This window comes from Nansenia antarctica (genome assembly GCF_963989245.1).
Source record: "Nansenia antarctica genome assembly, chromosome: 2".
NCBI classification, from domain to species: Eukaryota; Metazoa; Chordata; class Actinopteri; order Argentiniformes; family Microstomatidae; genus Nansenia; species Nansenia antarctica.
In genome coordinates this window covers 49674647-49690553 of record NC_137675.1, presented here as the reverse complement: position 1 = coordinate 49690553, position 15907 = coordinate 49674647, and the positions used below count along the sequence as shown (strand labels likewise).

The 15907-nt window shown below is 47.7% G+C and overlaps 1 protein-coding gene across 1 annotated transcript in view; it reads left to right on the top strand.

Annotated features, from left to right (window-relative positions):
• Nucleotides 1-15907, top strand: part of llgl1 (LLGL scribble cell polarity complex component 1) — a 39769-nt gene that overhangs the window by 7588 nt on the left and 16274 nt on the right. The window contains exons 3-11 of the mRNA XM_080524046.1: nucleotides 4490-4571; nucleotides 6666-6823; nucleotides 7556-7702; nucleotides 10057-10219; nucleotides 11362-11497; nucleotides 11699-11753; nucleotides 12060-12214; nucleotides 12346-12563; nucleotides 14950-15017. Coding sequence (XP_080380172.1) covers nucleotides 4490-4571; nucleotides 6666-6823; nucleotides 7556-7702; nucleotides 10057-10219; nucleotides 11362-11497; nucleotides 11699-11753; nucleotides 12060-12214; nucleotides 12346-12563; nucleotides 14950-15017 — 1182 coding nt within the window. The remainder of the gene's footprint in view (nucleotides 1-4489; nucleotides 4572-6665; nucleotides 6824-7555; nucleotides 7703-10056; nucleotides 10220-11361; nucleotides 11498-11698; nucleotides 11754-12059; nucleotides 12215-12345; nucleotides 12564-14949; nucleotides 15018-15907) is intronic.

Genomic DNA, 15907 nt, shown 5'->3' with positions numbered 1-15907 from the left:
GTCGCTTGGCCCATTTCCTGGAACGCGTTCTGGATGATTTGTTTCCCATGAGGAGCTGGAGACCAGAGTGATTGGATTGGTCAGAACGGTTAGCTTGCGGTTTTTGGCCAGTGTGTTGTTGTTGTTGTTGTTCAATTCGTTATAGTCGTCACTGCTTTTCCTTTCAAACGAGGCGTTTTGAGGTCGTAGGGGACGTTGTAAATTGGAGCGTTCTCGAGACGTCTAATTCTAATCCCCCTGTTTTGATGAATGTGGAACGATCAGAAATGATAATTAAGTTCTTATGTTTGTCGTCTTCCCCCGAGGTGAGGCCGTCTCGGGAATTTGAGTCTGCTCCTTTTGATCTGTTATCAAAGTGTGTGTGTGTGTGTGTGAGGGGGGGGTGGTGTGTCTGTGTGTCAGCAGGGCATATGGTCTGTGTTAGGCCAGATAACAGAAGAGTGTTCACCAGTGTGTTTTACGGGTGATTCTGAGCAGACGGGCAGAGAGAGAGACACCGTCTAGACCAGTGACCTGGTGTTGTGGAGGTGATTCTCTGGGGGCCCTCTAGAGCAGTGACCTGGTGTTGTGGAGATGATTCTTTGGGGGTCCTCTAGACCAGTGGTTCCCAACCGGGGGTACGCGGACCCCTAGGGGTACGTGAGGGGATTGCAGGGGGTACGTGGAAAGATTTGGAATTATAATTGATTTCCCCTTCCAAAAAAATAAATAAATATACAAGTCATTTCATAAACCTGTTGTTAAAATGGTACGCTGCAACTTAAGTTCCTCCCCGACAGGTGATGACTGTAACACAAGTGGTAGTCACGTCACATTTAAATCATGTTCACAATCATTTTCGCGCGCAAGTCAGCTAGGCCTGTCAGTATACCGCAAAGATGGACAGATGGCTAAAACGACCAGCTACAGTAATGGTCAAGAAAACTGAGGCAAAAAAGAAAAAAGGACCCTGCTATTATTTGGAAACATATGTTTTGTGGGGATTTACATGTACATCGGCTGATCCACCACAGCCACAGTGCTTTTTCTGCGGCGTCCTGGCTAATAATTCAATGAAGCCAGCCCATTTACAGCGACACCAGAGCACCAAACACAGAGCAACTGTTGGTAAAACTGACGACTTTTTCAAGCGAAACTGTCAGAGTTCAAGTCAAGTCAGGCTACACTGAAGGAAGCGGCAAGTGTGTCAAGCAGCACTGGAGGCGTCCTATGCTGTTTCATTACTGGTGGCTAAGTAACAAAAAAACACGTTCAATCGCCGAAGATCTGATTTTGCCTGCCGCTATGATTTTGGCTAAAACTATGCTGGACAAGAAAGCAGCTGACGCGCTCAAGTTGGTACCATTATCAAAAAATACCGTCTCCCGTCGGATTGATGTGTCCATAAATATTGTCGGACAAGTGGTGGATCAAATGAAGCAAGCAGGTCAGTTCGCTTTGCAATTAGATGAAATGACCGACGTTAGTGGGCAGGCTCAGCTGCTGGCTTTTGTGCGTTATAAAGAAGAGTCGGACATAAATGAGCATATCTTGTTTTGCAAGACGCTGCCAGGAAAGACAACTGGCGAGGAAATATTTTTGATTATTGACAGCTTCTTCAAAGACAACGATCGTGGAAATGCTGCAGTCACAAATTAATTAATTTAATTTCACCAAATTAAGTGGATACACTGTATTATTCACCGGGAGTCACTCGCCAGCAAAAGGATGAGCCCCGAGTTAAGTGCAGTTATGGATGACGCAGTTAAGGTGATTAACTTCATTCAGTCCCGGCCAATGAACCACAGACTGTTTCAAACTCTTTTATTTTATTTTTACTCTTTTATTTTTTTTAATTTTTTTTATATTTATTTGTCATGGCAGCGAGTCAGAGCATGAGCAGCTTCACACAGACGTTTGCTGGCTGTCTCGTGGCAGTGTGTGTGTGTGTGTGTGTGTGTGTGTGTGTGTGTGTGTGTGTGTGTGTGTGTGTGTGTGTGTGTGTGTGTGTGTGTGTGTGTGTGATGAATGAATTAAACATTGAGGTGTTTGGCCAGGTGGCACATGTATTGGCCAATTAGCTCATGTAGTCTAATTTTGAATGGCAGTGTTTTGAAATGGCAAACATGTGACTTTATGTCAGATTGTTGTGTCTTAGGCAGAGAACCGTGTTTAGTGCATTTAAAAAGTGCCATTTTGAATAGCAAAATGTGTGTAAAGCAGAAAATGTGTTTAGAGTTTTGGAGACTTGAGAAGAGGTTTTGCTCTCTGTGTGTCAGTTTAAATAATTGTGCTATGCATGTCATTTTATTGTGTTAGCAATTGGAAAAAAACTGTAATAGAACACATGTGCTGTGGACAGATACATATAGTTAAAAGTCCCAGTGCTGTTATATTGTATATCGGCACTCATGGAATGCCTCTTGTCCAATCAAATGACTTGGTCCGAACTAACTGTTGTATAATAAATGTTATATTTGCAAGTTAGTGTTTAATTGATTTTTTGGGGAAATAACCAACACGCATGAGTGAGGGGGTACTTCTGGCATGGCAAAACTGCTCAAGGGGTACACAAGACAAAAAAGGTTGGGAACCACTGCTCTAGACAGAGACGTGTTGTGGAGGTGATTCTCTGGGGGTCCTCTAGAGCAGTGACCTGGTGTTGTGGAGGTGATTCTCTGGGGGTCCTCTAGACAGAGACACAACCATGACGTGACCCCCGAGTCACTGAGGACCAGGCCAGAACAGCCACCAGAGGGTAGTGATGACATCACCACCAGGGAATCCCTTATTTACGCGATGTCCCCTGTGTGACATCATCAGAAGGAGCCGAGGGAGTGGAGTCCCCCGACCGCTCCTCTCCTCAGTCTGACTCAGCAGGGCCACGTCGGGAGGGAGTGGTGCCCCTGAGAGAGAGGGGGAGGGAGGTAGAGCTAGGGAGGGAGAAAGAGAGAGGAAGAGGGGGAGAGATAGAGGGGGTGAGACACAGAGAGAGAGAGAGGGCGAGAGGGAGGGAGACCCACCCCTTCATCCAGATAGTGTACACTCACTCATGGGGGGGTGGGGCTTAACTTGTAGTCGTTGGGTTTCTGCCACTGGTGAAGGGTGGAGTGGGAGAGAGAGAGGAATGGGGGAGTCAGAGTGAGGGAGGAGTAGAGATGGACAGAGAGGATGTGGGAAGAGGGGGTGGGGGTGGGGGGGCGCTAGAGAGAGAGAGGTAACGCAAATCGATGAACGAGCTGTGGAGTCATCAGGACAGGGAAACACACACACACACACACACCAGGCCGCGCTGTCCAGCTGTTTGACGCTCCTCTGGACACATTCCAGCCCACTCTCCACTATTCTCTAGTGGGTGGGAGTTCACTCTCTCCTCCTCCTCCTCCTGTTTCTCCTTTCTCTCCCCTTCTTTTGTCCTGTTTCCCCCTCTCTCTTTCTTTGACCTTTATCTTGAGCTGGGCTTTATATGAGGCTTTAACTGACTGATGCTGAACCGCTCTACCACACACACCCACACACACACCCCCTGCTCTCCCCTCTGGTCTGAGGCCTCTGTTATTACGAGCAGAACCTTGAGACAGGAAGTGACATCACTGAGGAATGCTAGTTTTAACTCTCCCCTGGGCCTGCTTACACTCCTGGGACGCATGGAGAGAGGGAGGGAGGGAGGGAGGGAGAGAGGGAGGCAGGGAGGCAGCATTGATATGACTGGAAGGTAGAGGTGTGACTCTGCTCTTCGACAAAGTGTTCACTCTCGTCAATTTAGAAGCGTTGGATTGGTGTGATTACACCGTCTAGCTAGCCTCATTTGGTGTGTGTGTGTGTGTGTGTGTGTGTGTGTGTGTGTGCGTGTGCGCGCGTCGGTAGAGGGAGTGTTCTAGAATCTTAACACTCTGGTTAATTTGGTTAGTGTGGCGTCTCAGATCCTAAGTGTGTTTTTCATGGTGTCGCTCCTCTGTGCAGGGTGGAGACGGGAGGATCTGAACGGTATTTAAGGATTACTGTTCATTTTCCACATGCATGCACACACATGCATGCACACACACGCATACACACACACCCACCCACGCAGTATTAGAAAGCCAGTTGCAGTGGGCTGCGTCATCTGGGATGTTAATTACTGTAAGTCTTGCTGTAATGTTTTAATGTCTGTTATATACCAGTCTGTTTACAGCTTTATTACCATATAAACCGCCCTCAGCGCCTACTTGTCTCTCTTTCTCTCTCTTTCTTTCTCTCTCTCTCTCTCTCTCTCTCTCTCTCTCTCTCTCTCACTTTCCTTCCTGTCAGAATCGGTCTCTCTCTGTCTCTCTCTCTCACTTTCCACTCTGTCAGAATCTGTCTGTCTCTCTCGTCTGTGTATTGTTGTTGTTGTTTGCTTGTGTTGACAGGCGTGCAGCGAGGCTACTGTGTCTGATTAGGGACTGTCTCCTTGACTAGACCAGAAGTGTGTGTGTGTGTGTGTGTGTGTGTGTGTGTGTGTGTTCGTGTTCCTTGACGGTCCTCTCAGGTACGGGGCTCCAGGTGTAGAGTTCACAGGGCTGCACAGAGACACAGCGGCCGTAACCCAGATCCACTTCCTGCCTGGACAGGTAAAGACTGACCGTGCCTGACCACCCTCTATACCAGTGTTTTTCAACCTTTTTTGTGCCACGGCACATTTCTTACATTGAAAAAATCCCACGGCACACCGCCATCCCAAATGTTACAAAATGATACATAGTAGCCTATTATATACGTAACATTATAAGAACTTGTCGTTATACTCACTCAGTGCGAAGCCTGGCCCTGTATGTTGGCCATGTATGCGAGCCTTGCGCACAATGTGTCACTTGCAAGCAGCATTGCGTCATCACACTTCTCATCAGTTAAAAAGGTTTTCAGCTCCTCCCGTAACTCAAACACGCGGGCGGCACTTTTCCGCAGGACAATCATCGGACCGCCGTATGGAGCAATAACGTCTTATGCTCCGCTCCCGTCTCTTCACATAATGCTGCATATAAGCTTATAGGCTTTTCAGAGGTCTGGTTTTTACAAAGTTTACCATACGAACAACAGCATTCAACACATCAGATATCTCCGCTGGTAAAGTCTCGTCAACATACCTGCTGCTCCGTCAGTGCAGACACTTACGCAGCTGTTCCACTGAAGTCCTCCTTGTTCGACATACTCTGATATATATTTCCTCCCCTGTTCTTTTTTTTATGCAATGTCTTGCAAAAAAGACATTTTCTGTGATTGTGTCTCCATCCACAAAGCGTGCATTGGCCAAGAGTTGAGCCAAGACTCAAGTTGCAAAGCAAACTGCCCACTGCCACGTATCTCTCCAAAACAACATTTTCGATGTCTACAGACATGTCAGCAATGCGTCTGGCAATCGTCTTAATCGAGAGGGGAACTTTGGCAATTTCTTTCATTTTTGTGTCCTTGTTTTGGAGTGACGGGTGTTTTGTTTGCAGATTGTGTTTAAGCTTTCTAGGGACCATGGCACTGTTTAATAGCTGTCCACCACAAAGCACAATGGAGTCGGTGCAGCAGGATCTTTCTTCAAATATGTATCCATCTTTGTTGTTAGCATTGTCACTTGTCTGCCCGCATCTCTAATTCTCTCTAAATATATAAAAATCAACACGGTCAGATTAAGCTATTAATCGAGCTACCGCCACCTACAGGCCTACCACCTATGCGCAACCATACGAGAGCTGTATGAAATCTTTTTAATTAATTTTTTGCCTTCATTTTTCTGGACCAATTAAGTGGAATTTGATCATTTCCCACGGCACATCTGATGATCTCTCACGGCACACTAGTTGAAAAACACTGCTCTATACACACACTCACACACACACACACACACACACCCCTCACTGCTACCAGGCCCCTCTTATAGGGCTTTCACACCGGCAAAGAACCGGAACCAAGTCTGGAACCGGCCTGCGCGTTCAGACCGAAGATCAATTGGTTCGGAACCTGAAAAGTTGGTTCGCAGCGGGCACCAAAAAATAGTGGTTCTCAAGCGCGAACCAAAACGTAGAACAGTCACGTCGTCAGTGGGTGTGTCCTATTCTAGGCTGCAGAGACCAGCAAGGAGGAAGTAGACAAAATGTAATCTAATCTAAATCTAATCATTAGTGATCAAAAACAATATCAAAAGTGTCATTATTCTCTCTATCTTCCTCACATGCTCAGCAAACACACACACGCGCGCGGACATGCGCGAACGCGAATTTCGTAAGCCATTTCTATTCCAGTAATGGAGCAGCTGATTAGTAAAAGAACGCATATAGAAAGTGTCTTTTGTTTTGTTTCACAGAAAATTGTGTTTATTTCAGATACTGTAGTAGTGGAAGATATTATCCTCTTTTCCAGTGAAGTAGCTGCCATCTAGTTGTGAATTGTTTTGTTTATCCCGCCCCTTCATCACCCAGCGTTGATGACGCGGATGGTTCAGGTTACACTGGTATGAACGCGGGCTCGTTCGCCAGACAGCACCAAGGTTCAGAGGTTTCCGAACGTGAACGCGAACCGGCACGGTTCTTTGCCGGTGTGAAAGCCCTATTATAGATCTAGAAGGATTGGATTTCATCCCAGCTGACTGAGATCCACCAGAAGAGCCTTAGGTCCGGAAAAAACAAGGTCTCGACCGTATGTCTGTGATGTCATCATTGTGCGCCGCTCCCTGACAGGGCCGTCTGCTGTCTCTGCTGGATGACAACACGCTGCACCTGTGGGAGCTGGGCGAGCCTCCCAGGGAGGGGGGAGGGGCTAGGAAAGAGGGCGTGGTCTGCCTGGAGGAAGTCAACGACTACACCCTTCCCGGACGGCCGGGCATCGAGAGCTGCAGGTGACCCCCACCTCCTATTTGCTATTCCCTCTATCCCTCCATCCCTCCATCCCCCTGTTCCTTCCCTGTCTGTGGGGCTGAGAGAGCTGCTGATCAGATAACACACAGTGGTGGTGTTAGTGGATCTGTTGGGACGACAGGCACATTTCAGAGGGTCTAGTGTGGCTGGTAGTGTGGAGTGGACGGAGGTCTTAACCAACCTCTGGAAGCTCTTCATGCTGACAGACAGTAGGCGCAACAGGGAAGGTTACCTTGGTCTTCTTGTGGGACTGGAACTGTGTGTGACCGTGTGTGTGACCGTGTGTGTGACCGTGTGTGTGACCGTGTGTGTGACCGCGTGTGTGACCGTGTGTGTGACTGCGTGTGTGACTGTGTGTGTGTGTGTGTGTGTGTGTGTGTGTGTGTGTGACACCGTGTGACCGTGTGTGCGTGACCGTGTGTATGTGTGTGACCGTGTGTGTGTGTATGTGACCCTGGGCGTGTGGGTGTGAGAGTCTGTGACCGTGTGTGTGTGACCGTGTGTGTGCGAGACCGTGTATGTGTGTGTGTGTGTGACCGTGGGTGTCTGTCCGTGTGTGTGTGTGTGTGTGTGTGTGTGACCGTGTGTGTGTGTCTGTCCTTGTGTGTGACCGTGTGTGTGTGTGTATCTGTCCCTGTGTGTGACCATGTGTGTGTGTCCCTGTGTGACTGTGTGTGTGTGTGTGTGTGACCTGTGTATTATCCCCCCCCCAGTGCGACCCGTGTGACAGTGCTCCTGCTGCTGCGGTCATGTGACCTGCTGTGCCTGGGCACCGAGGGCGGCGGCGTGCACTTCCTGGACCTGCCCCGCCTCTCGCTGCGGGACAACCAATCACTGCTCCAGGACCAGGTCATGCAGAGGTGAGTGACAGCAGCGTAGTGGAAGTGTCACTGACACACTGACGCTGAAATAAACCCCCCCACCCTGTTTCCTGCACTCACACCTCCCAGCTGTGCTTGTCAATGATGGACCTCCTACACCACACCACACACACACACACACATTTCTGACTGTTTCTCTCACCTCCCTTGACCCCCATTGATCCTCTCCAGTTGGGTCACTGAGTTCACATCTCTACCTGACTCTTTAAAGCTCTCCCTCACTCCCCCCCCCCTCCTTCTCTCTCTCTCTCTCTGTGTCTCTCTCTGTGTCTGTCTGTCTCTCTCTCTCTCTCTCTGTGTGTGTCTCTCTCTCTCTCTCTCTCTCTCTCTCTCTCTCTCTCTCTCTGTGTGTCTCTCTCTCTCTCTCTCTGTGTGTGTCTCTCTCTCTCTGTGTCTCTCTCTCTCTGTGTCCGTGTCTCTCTCTCTCTGTGTCTCTCGCTCTCTGTGTCTCTCTCTCTCTCTCTGTGTCTCTCTCTCTGTGTCTCTCTCTGTGTCTCTCTCTTTGTCTCTCTCTGTGTCTCTCCCCTTTGTCTCTCTCACTCAGTGTCTCTCTCTCTGTGTCTATTTCTGTGTGTCTCTCTGTCTCTCTCTCTGTCTCTCTCTCTGTGTCTCTCTCTGTGTCTCTCTCTGTGTCTCTCTCTGTGTCTCTCTCTCTGTGTCTCTCTGTGTCTCTCTGTGTCTCTCTCTGTCACTGTGTGATGAATGTGTCAGACCTTGTTTTGGTAGAGTGGAGATGCAGAGTTACTTCTCTGTTGAGTTTGAGTGCTCGTCGAGTGGCCATAATGCGTGTGTGTGTGTGTGTGTGTGTGTGTGTGTGTGTGTGTGTGTGTTGTGGTGTGTCATTCTCCTGACACTGAGCTGCAACCAATGGAACCCCTCATTAAACAGGATCGTGTGGGCGGGGCTAACAAGCGTGTGCGTGTGTGTCTATATGTATGTGTGTGTCTATATGTATGTGTGTGTGTGTGTGTGTGTGTGTGTGGCGGGGTGCGAACAGAGCAGCTTTGTGCTGCCTGCCAAACCTTGGTGTTCCGGTTGGAAGGTGTTTGAGCCCATCTCAGAGAGACACACACACACACAGAGGCTCATCACACACTCACACACTCACACACAGAGGCTCATCACACACTCACACACTCACACACAGAGGCTCATCACACTCACACACAGAGGCTCATCACACACACACACACACACACACACAGAGGCTCATCATCACACACACACACACACACACACACACACACAGAGGCTCATCTCACACACACACACACACACACACTCACACAGAAGCTCATCACCGAGACCATGCAGCAGGATGCCGGAATTCCTAAAAATACCCAGAGAGAGGGACAGACAATGGAATGCTTTGTGAGGAATGTTGCTGCCTCTGGTTCCGGAGATGATCTTCTCCGCTGTGTGTGTGTGTGTGTGTGTGTGTGTGTGTGTGTGTGTGTGTGGAGCCTCTGTGTGCGTGTGTCTCTCTCTCTCTCTTCTGAGCTGGTTCTGATTCATATGCCCCCACTTCACTTCATCGTCCTTTCCCCCCCCCACTCCTCCTTTTTCTCCTCTTTTGTCCTCTCTTCTCCCCCTTCCTGTTCTCTCCTCCCTCCCCCTTTCTCTCTCTCTCTCTCCTCTCCTCCGCCCCACTGCTCTGTCACGCCTCCAGACATCTCGGGGTGTGTTGTTTTGTCACATTCCACCGAGGCCTCCGTCACTGTCATTGGACTTCCCGCAACGTTCTGGGATCGGGGATGTCGGTTAACCAGAACTAATCTGGCTATCATTGGTTTTCACTTTGTGCTACAGTAACAGGGTGGGGGGGGGGGGGGGGGTGATCAAGAGTTCAAAGGTCAGGACGCTTAGTGGCGTGGCACACTAACGCGCATACCACATCATAGCCCGGTTCCTTGTTCGATTCTGACCTATCCGACATATCTCGCATGTCATCCCTCCTCTCTCTCTCTCTCACCCATCCTTCCTGTCAATCTCTACTGTCTCTATCCCAATAAAGCAGAAATGGCATTAAATCGACATATTCACGAATGATTTTTTTTACTTTACTTTTTTCCCCACAGCACACAGTCACACCACAGGCAATAGAGAACATCTACTGATGACTACAGAATTAGAATTTGACATTTTCATTTGCCAAATCGCTTTTAATCCAAAGCGATTTAAAATGACAGATTATAGGGACATTCCCCCTGGAGTAACTGAGAGCTGACTGCCTTGCTCAAGGGCACGCTACTGGTGGTGTTTCAGGCGGCATTTGAACTCACAACCTTTCCGATCACCAGTCCAACTCACTGTCCACTAACGGTGTGTTTCAGCGTCCCTGAGGACTATAGGTGTGGGAAGTCTCTGGGCCCGGTGGAGTCTCTGCAGGAACACCCTCAACAGCCGGGGAAGATTCTGATTGGCTACAGCCGAGGCTTGGTCGTCCTATGGGACCTGAGCACCCGCCATGCAGAACACCTGTTCCTCGGCAAACAGGTATGGGCTCCACAACTACACCGGTAGAGATGCTCACCTTTTTAGTCAAATGTTGCTGTTTGTTCAGATTGGTTTCACCGTATAGAAATGAGCCATTTTTATACACAGTCCCCCTATTTCAGGGCACCAAAAGTATCGAAATATTGGCCTGACACTGACAGTTGTACAATAAAATGTGGCTATAGCATCTAGTAGGCTTATAAAATAATAACAAAGTAACATAATAATAAATGACAAAAACAGCAGTAACGAAAATGGGCATAAAAGCGTATCCAATGAGGTTATTCTTCAAGCGTATTCTTTTGTGCAGGTTCAGCAGGGCACGTGACGGTCTGGGCACGCACGGTAAAGTCTTGTTGTTTGCCTCGGTCATTACCGTTAGATATACCGTCACCGGTATTGCTATATAAAGCAACACCTCTTTATAGAACATTTTCACGCACATGTGTTAAGTCACCTGTGTTAAGTCACATTGTCCGTCTCCTTTGCTTCAAGTTTGGTATAGTTCACCTTTTACCTCCTTAGGTGTAAAAAGTTGAATGAAAAAACAACAAGACAAAATAGTAATCCAATGTCACTCGTAGATGGGCGAGAATTACAGCGTACAGAACGTAGCTATAATGTTAAGTGTCAAAGTTTGTTGACAGTTGACTAAACAGACGGGTGATATGGACTGACTGGAAGTCGCGTGCGAAGGGAAGAGGAAGTGGAGGGACTTTTTTGACGTGAAGTTATTAAGTTGACAAATGACATTGTTTACCAAAAGTTCGGTCATCACTTTCATAGCATCTTCAACCACACAGACAGTTGCTGGACAAACACTCTTAAGGCGTTTATTATACATAGCAATTCATGACAGTATTGACAAAAACAGGTTGCTATTTTTTTAGACTGCGATTTACGGTTTAAACCGTAAAACTGGCCAACTGTACTTGACAGGTGTTTCTGGTAAATCAGGTGTGTTTCGTCACATCATTTGTGCAGACATTAGAGAGCTGTCAATGAGTAGTATTGATTCTAGGCTTTGCATTTGCAGTTGGAGTTTGCTATTGGTGTTTGTCAACAAGAGGACCAAAGAGACGTCAATAAAAGTCAAGAGTGTGTGTGTGTGTGTGTGTGTGTGTGTGTTTGCCCCTCTACAGCAACTGGAGAGCCTGGTTTGGGAACGTTCCGGTAACTCTTTGGTCAGTTCCCATAGCGACGGGGGTTACTCGGTGTGGAATGTTACCAGCGGTAGCCCCTACACTCACCAGCCTGTGTCATCCACCATCCCATACGGTGAGACGCACGCGCGCACACACACACACACACACACACACACACACACACACACACACACACATAGCATATCCCAAGTATGCATGTTCTTGTATTACAGGTGTCTGTATATTAACTTAGTCCTAAAACCATTCTTGTGTGTGTGTGTGTGTGTGTGTGTGTGTGTGTGTGTGTGTGTGTGTGTGTGTGTGTCACTCTCAGGGCCGTTCCCGTGTAAAGCCATCAACAAGATCCTATGGAGGACCACCCAGTCAGGGTGAGTAGTGGCTGGATGACCCAGAGGGCCTTACTGCTGTCTGGAACATGTACACTCACTGTCCTCTCTCTCTCTCATCACCCCACTCCTCTCCCTGTGTCTATCTCTCTCTCTCTCTCTCTCTCTCTTTCCTGTCTCTCTCCCCCTCACTCCTCGCCCTGTCTCTCTCTCCCTCCCATCTCTCTCCCCCTCCCCTCCCCCTCACTCATCTCCCTCTCTTTCTCTCCTGTCTCTCTCACCCTCCCCTCCCCCTCACTCCTCACCCTGTCTCTCTCCCTCCCGTCTCCCCCCCCCCCCCCCCCCCAGGTCTCCGGTGGTGTTGTACAGCGGGGGGATGCCGCGGGCCAGCTACGGGGACCGCCACTGTCTGACTGTCCAGCAGGACCGCCAACACGTCACCCTGGACTTCACCTCCAGGGTCATCGACTTCTTCACTATACACTGTGTGGACCAAGAGAACGGTGAGGCGCACACACACACACACACACACACACAGGTGTGTGACAGGTCAGTGTCAAACAGAACAATGGTAGATATCGTGCTGTATTAAAAAAAATCTGTGCTATAACATAACGTGTGTGTGTGTGTGTAGAGTTTGACGAGCCCTCGGCGTTGGTGGTCCTGCTGGAGGAGGAGCTGGTGGTGGTGGACCTGCGGACCAGCGGGTGGCCCGTCCTGCCTACACCCTACCTGGCGCCGCTGCACTCCTCGGCCATCACCTGCTCCTGCCACGTGGCCGCCGTGCCCCCCAAGCTCTGGGAGAGGCTGCTGGCCGCGGGGAGGGGCCAGGGCCGGCAGCACACGCACGGGGTGAGGGACGCACGTAGGGAGACACAAACACAACCACGCGCACCCACAGTGAGTGAGTGAGTGAGTGAGTGAGTGAGTGAGAGAGAGAGAGTCAGTCAGTCATGTATTGGGCAGCAGGTTCGTTAGTTCTCATCCAGTAGCTTAGCTTTTTTTGGCGGTGGAGCGACCCAAAACTGTGCACGTTTTGGCAGCGGCGGCTCCTCTCTCCCACTCAATTATTTGCGCTAGTTTCGTGCAATTGTTCATAATAAACCAGCATAAGAAATGAAAATAATTGGAACATTTGATAAAACAAGACTAATTCAGACAATATATCATATTTATGAAATGTTAATAAACAAATACAGTAGCCTACAGAGTCTAAAAGAAAATTGGGCCCCATCAACAGGACTCAGCCCCATGGTCAGCAGCAGAAAGACCCATGGTCATCATCTTATATACAGTGCATTGCTCATATGCAAGATAGCTTGGTTAATTATTCATGTGCAGGGAAAGGTCTAACCTAGTGTTTTACAGCAGCTTTCTGCAATAGGGAGATAAAGATCACCTCCCGCTTCGATTGCAGACTCAAGTTAACGTGCGTGCAGAAAGATACCACGAAACTCATGTCCGGTAGCTTTCTTTCAAGGAATTTCAAAAATAAAAGTCCCGCAAAACAATTGTTATTTCTCGGTGTGAGAAATTTGAGGTGTGGCGTGTGAGTGTGAGAACTGGTTGATATGCGTGTGTCTCACGGCCAAAGCGTGAGACTTGGCAGCTCTGGTGTTAGCTTCAGTAGCTTAGCATCAGTGTGTCAGCTTCAGTAGCTTAGCATCAGTGTGTTAGCTTCGCTAGCTTAGCATCAGTGAGTTAGCTTCAGTAGCTTAGCATCAGTGTGTTAGCTTCAGTAGCTTAGCATCAGTGTGTTAGCTTCAGTAGCTTAGCATCAGTGTGTTAGCTTCAGCGGCAGGTGTAGGCGGGTAAAGGCCCTGCAGCCAAGACCAACTGTTTGATCAGAGGCAGATGGGGGCTTAGCCAACACACACACACACACACACACACTCACTGACGGCTGGCATCCTCATATACAGGGCTGCCAAGTTTCACCAAAAGTTTGGAGTGAGATTTTTTGGCGGTGGAGCGACCCAAAACTGTACACGTTTTGGCAGCGGCGGCCCCTCTCTCCCACCCAATTGCTTGTGCTAGTTTCCTGCAATTTTACATGTTGTTCATAATAAACCAGCACAAGAAATGAAAATAATAAATAATAACATTTTATAAAACAAGAAAAAAAATCAGACAATATATCATATTTATGAAATCTTAATAAACAAATACAGTAGCCTACAGACTCTAAAAGAAAAATTGGCCCCATCAACAGGACTCAGCCCCTTGGTCAGCAGCAGAAAGACCCGTGGTCATCATCTTATATACAGTGCATTGCTCATAGATGGCTATCATGTTATACAGTACATACCAGGGTTTTTCCTGGGTCAGAATGAGGGCTTGGTGGGTGATTTTGGAGGGACCCCCAATTGTTGTATTTGTATTGTAAATTGTAATTATTAATAATAATTATTATTATTAATGTACCTGGTTATGTTACAGTAGAGAAACAAAAAACAGTTACCAAAACTGAGTATTTACTAGCTAAGATTGGCAAAAGATTGGTGTGGTGCAACCGAAATTAGTAAACAACTAGTTTGAAACTAACTAGTAACAACTAGGGGTTTAGTAACTACTAAATGCCTGCATTTAGTAATGACTTACGCCATATTGGTGCAACCCAGTCCAGTAGGCTACCAGATACGATGTTGTAATGTATGCACATATTTTGCTACCACGGTTGCCAGATGGAATTGACAATGTCCAGCCCAACCGGTCTAAAAGCTGCCGAATCCACCCGTCCAGTGTGACCAAAAGTAGCCCAATCTGGCAACCCTGCTTGCTACGTTCTTGCAGCTCGCGTGAACACAGGTTCTTCCATCAGCGCTCGCCTGCCACTTCGATTGCAGACTCAAGTTAACGCGCGTGCAGAAAGATGCCACGAAACTCATGTCCGGTAGCTTTCTTTCAAGGAATTTCAAAAATAAAAGTCCCGTAAAAAAAAATAAAAAAAATAATAATAATATGAGAGAGATATATGAGCCGTGAGAAATAGAGATGCGGCGTGAGAGCGTGAGAACTGGTTGAAATGCGTGAGTCTCACGGTGATTGCGTGAGACTTGGCAGCCCTGCTCATATATCATAATATACTATCCTGCCCATGTGAGGCTGAGCGTTGGCAGACGTGTGTGCGTGTGTGTGTCGGACACACAGACAGATGGTAGGTATCAGGCCATATTCATTGTGTGTGTGTGTGTGTGTGTGTGTGTGTGTGTGTGTGTATGTGTGTGTGTGTGTGTAGAGTTGGCCAATATGTGGAGGGAAGAATCTAGCACCAACACCAAAACAACAGGAGCTGCTGCTGACTGGGTAAGTGTGTTATATATAGAGTTAAGTTTGTTATTAATATATATATATACAGTTTGTGTGTGTGTGTGTATATATATATATACAGTGTTTCCCCTACCATTGCCTTGGGGGGGCGGGCCGCCCCCCCAACGGAACCCCCCGCCTCCCCAAGAAAGAGGAATTATTACGGACGTAGACACCAAACATCTGACAAGCAGGCTAAAATATCCGCTTTTTTTAAATGCACCCAACCCGAATCTGGCGAGTGGCAAGCCCATGGGCTCGTTGGTAACATTAGTCCGCCAGTAGTCTCGCGTAGCCAAACCTATCTCCACACTTCGCTTCGCGCTGGACACACTCGCGTACAAGATTGTGCGCGCGCGACGCGAGAGTTTTTGCAGGGTGAGATGTCTGCAGAAAGTAAGCAAGTTGAAACGTTAGCAAATATAATTGCTGAGTGTTCTAACAGAGCAAGTTGGTTCAAATTGGTCGTTATTATTGTGACTAGAAAGTGTAAAATAGTGTCAAAGAACTAGCAAGCTAACTAGCTAGCTCAGAGGTGATGAGATGAGCTAGTCTGCTGCACACATGCCAGCTAAAGAGCTAACTGGATGCACTTTATTATTTTACTTAAAGTAGATATACTATCTTTCTTATTCTGCTAGAATTGGGCTTTATGGTAATACCATAATGGCATATGTACAGTACATGGACAGTGGATTGAAGCATTGGAAATGTCTGTTTTTATAGTTGGACATACGCTTTTTTTTCAGGTGAGAGAGTAAAGTCAAAATGACATTATCTGACTGCATTGCCCACAGCAATCCAATATTCAATTATAATTATGTTATAAATTGATATGGATCAATGTATACCTCTTATTAGATTATAAATACTCTGGTTGTTATGTT